At 49.4% G+C, this 7231-nt stretch overlaps 1 protein-coding gene across 17 annotated transcripts in view; it reads right to left on the reverse strand.

Annotated features, from left to right (window-relative positions):
• Positions 1-7231, reverse strand: part of LOC100749861 (tyrosine-protein phosphatase Lar) — a 287592-nt gene that overhangs the window by 97538 nt on the left and 182823 nt on the right. For all 17 annotated transcript variants that reach the window (XM_033324603.1, XM_024372213.2, XM_024372222.2 and 14 more), the window contains 2 exons: positions 3765-3896; positions 1969-2127 (listed from right to left, as the gene is read on the reverse strand). In XM_033324603.1, the coding sequence (XP_033180494.1) occupies positions 1969-2127; positions 3765-3896 (291 nt within the window). The remainder of the gene's footprint in view (positions 1-1968; positions 2128-3764; positions 3897-7231) is intronic.

The following is a 7231-nucleotide window of genomic DNA, read 5'->3' on the forward strand; positions in this document are numbered from 1 at the left end:
TTTATTCGGGCGGGTGGAGAAAAATTCGCGCAACTTTTAAACTCTCCCGTCCACGAAAGTGGGAGCGGGCGCCGGCAACAAAAACAAAAACACGGCCATGGATCTCGCGTAAGCGAGCCGGCAAGAAAAACTGGCAAAAAGGGGAGAGTTCTTCGCGTGGGCTCCGCGCACCACGGTGATTGATCGCGTGCGACTCCTCCACGGGGAAAAAGATGCTTAGTCCGCAGCCACCTCCGTCGTGTACTCTGTCGCTTTACAATTAGCAACTGTGCCTTAGCGCTGATATCCGTTTAACGTCTGCAAATGCAACTTACACCGGCTTTTGTCTTTCTTTGTTCGAAAGTTGCGCGCTGTTTAATCAGAGAACCTGCGGCCAGTGGAAAAAATCGTGTCGGCCAGGCGAAATCTCACCGACGGGGAACGATCGTACGTTGCGGCGAACATTCGACAATTTCGGAAACTTGAAATGTTCGATGCTCGATCTCAGCTTCTAATCCATTTCGGTACATACGAGACAAGCGTGGATCGCTGCGTAACCAAATTTTCTTCGTGTTTTAGCAAACAGAAAGGGTTTACGTTTCAAAGAAAGAGAGTGAAAGTGATCTAAGAACGAGAAATCACGTTTTTTTCCTGGAATTTAAAGTATCCTTCAACGGTAGAGAAGTACGACAGTATTGGCCGAGGATGAACGAAGAAACTTAACGAGATTAATATTCACTTTTTATTTGACTTTAGAATCGATATCTATTTTACGCTGCAAACGGTTCTTTCGACGATGTACTTCTCTCGCCTAATGACTACAGCTAGCGACAAATAAAGGAACAGACACGTATTATCGCACCATTGGGAAAGCGATCATCCGGTCGAATCAACTTCGTAACAAATCGAAATCACGGCCGAATTTGAGAGATCCGGACGAATATCCAGCGATTGACGACGGCTTGCATGGTGCCCGGTGGCAACGGCATTGACACGAAATAGTTGGAAATCGACGGTTGAAAGAGAGACAAAAAAAAAAAAAAAAAGGAAAAGGAAGGAGAGAAACAAAAAATTCCAATGAATTTCGAGCGTCGAATCGCGGTCGGTAACGCAAATGCGGAGAGACGGCGAAGGGAGAATGATTGCGGTGGAAGGTTAGAAATGAAACGTGAATCGAGGAAGGAGAGAAGCTTCGGAACGGTTTCTCACAACGGACGGTACTTTTTCTTTTCCCCCTCTTTTTCCCCCTTTTTTTTCCTTCTCCCCCAGAGGAAGAATACGAGAGAAACTGCCAGCAAAAATATCCGCGAGGTGAAGTTGGAATCGAATTAAAAAGCTGGCCAAGCCAATTAAGGCGTTTCGCGAAAGTTTAAGAGATTCTTCCCGGAAAAGGGTAAGCTTTGCAGGTGCGCGGCAGTCGCTTTTTTTTCTATTACGTCGCCTTCCGCCTGGTCGCCGAACTGGGCGCCATTAAGCTGTTCGCTCTTCCGTATAAATAGAAAGAGAAAGAGAGATCGCGTGGTTGGACCCAACCGTGGAAGAAGAAAGGCTTCGCTTAATTTCAACGGAATTTGGCTCGTTATATAGCCGTGTTGTTTCCTCCAGTCTCCTCCGAGTATTTCGATCGTCCTTTTTCCTGCTCTTCTTCGCGTCCGGCATCTGTTTTCCCACCTTTCGAAAAATCCCGAGTCTCTAGAGCAGCTTCCGTCCGCTGCGCAAAATCTATCCACACCGCTGAAAACTTTGCAGCGATCGAGCTTGCGCCACGGCGGCGCCAGCTGTTCCTAGCAGCCTTTCGTTAAATATTAAATTTCGACTACGCCGTTTGCCTTCAGGCTAACGTTAATAGCCGTACGACGATGTCGCCATGTAACGCTGAACCGAAACTTCTCCGTTGAACCGCGAAGCTTAGTAGTTGACGCACGCCATAGACGATCGACGAGAGCGTCGAACAATCGTCGATGTAAATTTAAAAGCAACTTTACATACCTTCGTAGACTCTAAGCTGCGCCTCGGCTGACACGGCGTCCCCGACTCCGTTCTCCGCTAGACACTCGTACAGGGTGTTGTCGCGAACCGGCCTGACAGGTTCGATCCGCAATAAAGCTCCGTTTTCATAGTTGTGCACCAGGTACCGTGACTGGGATTCTACGGAATAACGCGAAACATCGGGGTGAACGATCGTTAGGATTGGCCACGAGGTCGATCGGCTCAACCGATTTCGAGCCGAGTCTTCTCGATCTCGCGTATGACACGGCCGTGTTCGTACAACGAAAGAAACGACTTTTCTAAATCTCGAGGCTCGTGCACACGCATTCGGCGTGTCTATGATTTACACTCGCAGGTCGAGTAATTTAATAACTTCGCGCGCGCGATCAAATCGAATCTGCGATCAAATTGTATTAATTTCAAGTTTCTTTCTTTACGTTGCACAGCGAGTAAAATGCCAAGGCCGCGACGGGAATCTTGCGAGCAGCCAGCCGATCGTTAAAAACGAGGGGAAATAAAAAGGATAAGAAGAACGCGAAGGACGAAGGTTGTTAGAAGAGTCGATCACCAGGATGGAAACGAGGCGAAGCAAATGAGACAGAAAGGTATCCGTGGGCGGTCGATCGGTTCGATTCGTGCTGGCTCCTCGCGCGCGTTTCACGCGATCACCACCAACTTTGTTACGCGTCGTTATCTCCGTTTCGCTGGATTAGCGAATTTCGGAGCCGCGAACCAGCTCGAAATCGAGAACAATCGACGAGCCGAGGATAAAAGCGTCTATTCTCCGTTAACCGGCGCGATTTTTCGCGGCGTTGCAAATTTCCAACGGTTAGTTGGACCGCGCACTCTTCCTCGACAGGATCCGGTTCCGATTCCTATTCCGATTTCTATTCGTCCGACTGGTGGTAACGAGCGACGCGCCAAGCCAAACTCGGTCTTCGGACTCTCGTTGCGCATAAACGATCCAGCTAATATTGCCAGCGAAATCTTACGATTCGCAAGCTACCGTCTCGTTACCGATAAACGTTCTTCAGCGATAGCGACAAGTAGCGACGATAAATAGAAGATACGCGGTCAATCGCGAGTTACCTGGTCAACCTATTTGGCAAAGATTATGAAATTGTAAGAAAGAAGTCTGCTATTAGTTGGTGGATCGTTGTTTAAGATTGCTTCAATTTATATATCTATAGGATATATTCTATGTAGTCAAAGTCTTACGCGACAAGATTGCCCGAACCGGAAATCAGTTTGGCAAATCCAAAGGGCGCGCGAGGCTTTCTGCTTGAAAGAAGCGACGTCTATTTCAGTTAGTACCTCGAGTTGTACGCTGGAAGATTCGGCAATCCGGTCGGTCTCTGGAAACTCTGGATGTAACGAAGAGTCCGGCTGCAGTGGCACACCGGTCGGCAACAGCCGGTGTTTCCGGAAACCGAGCGAGCGCGAAATTTAGTTAAAAAGAAAAGGGCGGCAATGTCGTCGAGTCTACGTGACGCGACGTATCGGACGAGAACAACGTCGCTGGCAAGATGATACGAACGGAAAAGAAAACAAAAGCGGAAACGAAAAATACAGTACGAAATCGTGAGATAGTTACGAAAGAGAAACCGGATTTGCACGCGGAATCGGAACAGGAGACCGAAAAGAGCCAAGAGGCGATAGACTCGATATCGTCGATACGATTAACATCTCTGGCGTTTAGATGATCCGCGGAACAGCAACGCGGTCGGTAGACGAGAAACGACTTCTCGAAACTTTGAAAAACTAGCAGACGACCAAACGAAAACGCGAATACTTACGGGAAACTCTCTTTCCGTTTTTCCGCCAGTGGATCTGGGGTGGCGGCGCACCTTCTGCCGTGCAGTAGAAGCTCGCTATCCCTCCTGCCTTCACCTGCTGCGATTGTGGCCTCACCAGGATCGTCGGCGGACCTGCGAGCACAAGATCGAGGCAAGCCTTTGATTAGAGTCGAGTAGTTCCTTCGGGCTGTTTCGATGCCCACCGTTGCTGCCCGAGTTAACATGCCGAACGCAGATAGAGAGGTTCCGCCGTATCGTGGAACGTCTTTGAAAGAATTCGCCGGTCGTCAGGCAAGACTGGGCGATTTATCGAAGGGTCGAAGATTATACGTAGTTTTCGACCGATCGAAGGAAAAGAGAGGATTGATACCGGATCGGATTAGATCGCATTTACGATCAGCGGATCGCATCGGTTCGTGACAGATCAAACTTTTCGTTCGGACGCGCCGTTCGACGAGAAACATACGTATGAAAAGCGAAAGGGAAAAAAGACAAAATATGAGAGAGAGAAAAAAGAAGTGGAAAAAAAGAAGAAAAAAAAGAACGTTATTCCGGGCATTCGTAGAATCGATAGGATGAAAACTCGTGTAAACTCGATAAACGAAATTTGCTATCGCAGGAAATCGAGCGGCGCCCGAATCGAGCGGACAAATAGCGTGAACGCGTCGCGTGTCGTCCCGAAACACGCGGCTCAGAATTAGCGGGTTTAACACGTGAATGGAAATTTCGAGCCGGCTCGACACGCTTTTACCCGGCGATAAAGAGACGGTCGTTTCAAGATGGATGGATACGGTTGTGCGCCTCTTCTTTGTTCGTTGCTGGCAGTTTCTCCCGGCCCAGCCTTCGCTGTAACAACGACGCGCCGTCCCGCTGGAAACAGAAGGACCAGACCAAGAGGCGTGCTATCTGGAGCGAGACTACCGGCCAAGTATTAAATTGGTCTCGAAACTTTGCGATCGCACGGATCGTTTATGGCCACTCTTCCATGGATTGCCGCGCCGGTCCCTAACGGAAACGTTTCGACTTTTTCGATCTCCCGATTGCCCCTGAATCTTCGCTCTCAAAACAAATTGCAGCAAACGAACGAATCGCCCGAGACGGACCGGACGAAAGTCTGTCTGGATGCTCGAAAGGACGTTCTTGGTTGCTGCACGATTCTTCGCCACGATGCGTCTGTCTTTATCGACGAACGGTTTGCGATTGCTACCAAACGCACGACGCACCTGGAAGAACATTCGACGAAGCGGTAAATACGCGCACAGCGATTTAACTGACACGATGATCTGACGAAAAAGCGGTGATCTCTGCGCGTAGCGAATGCGTTGACACGTACAGTCTGTGTGGCGCGATTCACGATCGATCGTTGATGGTCTCGTAACCGGCGACGTATCCACGACCGAATCGAATCTGACCGAATCGGATCGAAACGAATCGAATCGAATCGAGTCGAGTCGAATCGAATCGAATCGAATCGAATCGGATCGAATCGAATCGCATCGCATCGAATCGAGTCCAATCGAATTGAAACGCGACGAGCTTGCCGCATGCGGCGAAAAAAATGTCCTCGCGCGATCGCAAAATGAAAGATTATCGTGGAAAAGGGGAAACGATGTCGAGAGGGCATGGCCGGCTGGTTGAACAGAGAAGGCAAAAGCTTCGGATGGCTCGAAAATTCGTACCGTCGACGAACGAGAACACGAACGCGTTAATCTATCGGCTCTGCGATGAAAACTGCGAGGCAGGGATATGTGCGATGCAATTTAAGGTAAATATTATTCCATCGGCGAACCGTCGATAATTTTTGATCGAATCGCTCGTTCCAGATTATTGCTATCCACTCGGGTCGCATTGTGGCCGAACACGTGACGATTATCATAACGAAATAGTTGGAAGCTGGTGCATTAATCGAGCGCAATCCCGGCCGTGCGCGACGATCGATCGATTTTTAAATATTCCGACCGCTTTTGGCTACGATTCCGAACGAATTTCATAAAGTTTCGGCGAGAACAACGTTGTACAAAATGCTAGAAAAAAATCTCCACCGAATTCGAGGAAAGCCCGTTTTACGCGTACGACGAGTTGCACGAGAAATCTCTCTCCGAAAGAGAGAAAGAAATTTCCAAAGATCAGGGTGATTTTGAAAAATGATTTTAACCATTCGACCGACCGAGATGGTTTCCAAGCCTTTTCATAGATGCAACTTCCCTCGACTACAATTCAGATAGCTAGATGTATATTTATTTAGAACGGGTTGCAGAGCGCATCAAAAGCACCTGCCGCGCCCACGGTTGCCCAATGATAATTTATGATCGACCATGAAAGAGTCGCGCGATAAACAACCGCAAACCGGGATTCTGCGCCAAAATGCCGAGCCGCTGATCTTTCTTCGAAACCGACGTACGTAGACCGAGAGATCAGGTCTCGTTGAATATCGAAGGGACCGAGTGGACGCGATTTCGATGCAGTCACTGTACACGGCGAGAGAACACGGAGCGACTACTTCGCGAGCAATTGAATCCAACTCGCGGAACGCGTAGTTTACAAATTACAACGATGCTGAATTGCGTTTCGTCCGAAGGATCAACGACGAGCGCGTTCGTTAAAGCCTCGGCTGCATTACGGATAACAAGACCCGAACGAGAGAAACAAGTTTCCGACTTTCCGCCATCAAAAGCGATCGTTCGCTCGTTTTCATTAAATCCCGGCGAGTTGGCGAGAGGGAAGAGTTGAGAAACGCGGTCGAAAAGTGGAAAACACAGGGGAATTCGGAAAGCCACAGAGGATGGTCGTGTACAGATCGCCCGGAGAAAGGAACGCGGTAGGGGCGGGGGATTTGGTAATTGCGTTTCGTTAATTCTCGCGCGACCGACATGCAAGAAATTACATCGCGAGCTTTGTACGAGTAACGTCGTTGATGGCGTTAACATCTCGCAGGGACCAGCAGCGTTCTTCGAGCGGCCAAGGGTAGAGGAAAATCTGGCAAAAATTTCGGACGCGTGTCCAAAGAAAAGTCGGAGAAACCGATGAGATTAAACGCCGGTGGAAGGAATGGCGGTCGACTTTGCAACGAAGAGTCCTATCCTGTTTGCTCTTCGAGAGCAGAAAGTAGCGACGAAGCGGTGGACGTTGGGCGATCGTACGAAGGCGACGAAGAAATCGAGCTTCTCTCGCGAATTCGTTAGCGACGCTCGAAAGAGCGCGGCTGGTGCGAATCGAGCGTTCGCCACGGCCGAAAATCAGGATAGAGATCGGTCGGTTATTTCTGCCAAAAGTTCGTAATAACGAAGGATCGCGGGACGCGATCGTGGTCCGTGTAAAAACGGTCCAAGTCGTATCTCATGCTTAAAGTTTATACCGGTTTGGCAGGAGGATCTCGGAGCGGAGAAACGAGGAGCGGCGAGGCGAGGAGAGGCGAGGCGTGGCGAGGGAAGGCGGAGGCTGGAGAAAAAGTTTCGCTCGCGGAGCGC

Source organism: Bombus impatiens, unplaced genomic scaffold, assembly GCF_000188095.3.
Source record: "Bombus impatiens unplaced genomic scaffold, BIMP_2.2 scf_4016, whole genome shotgun sequence".
Lineage (NCBI taxonomy): Eukaryota > Metazoa > Arthropoda > Insecta > Hymenoptera > Apidae > Bombus > Bombus impatiens.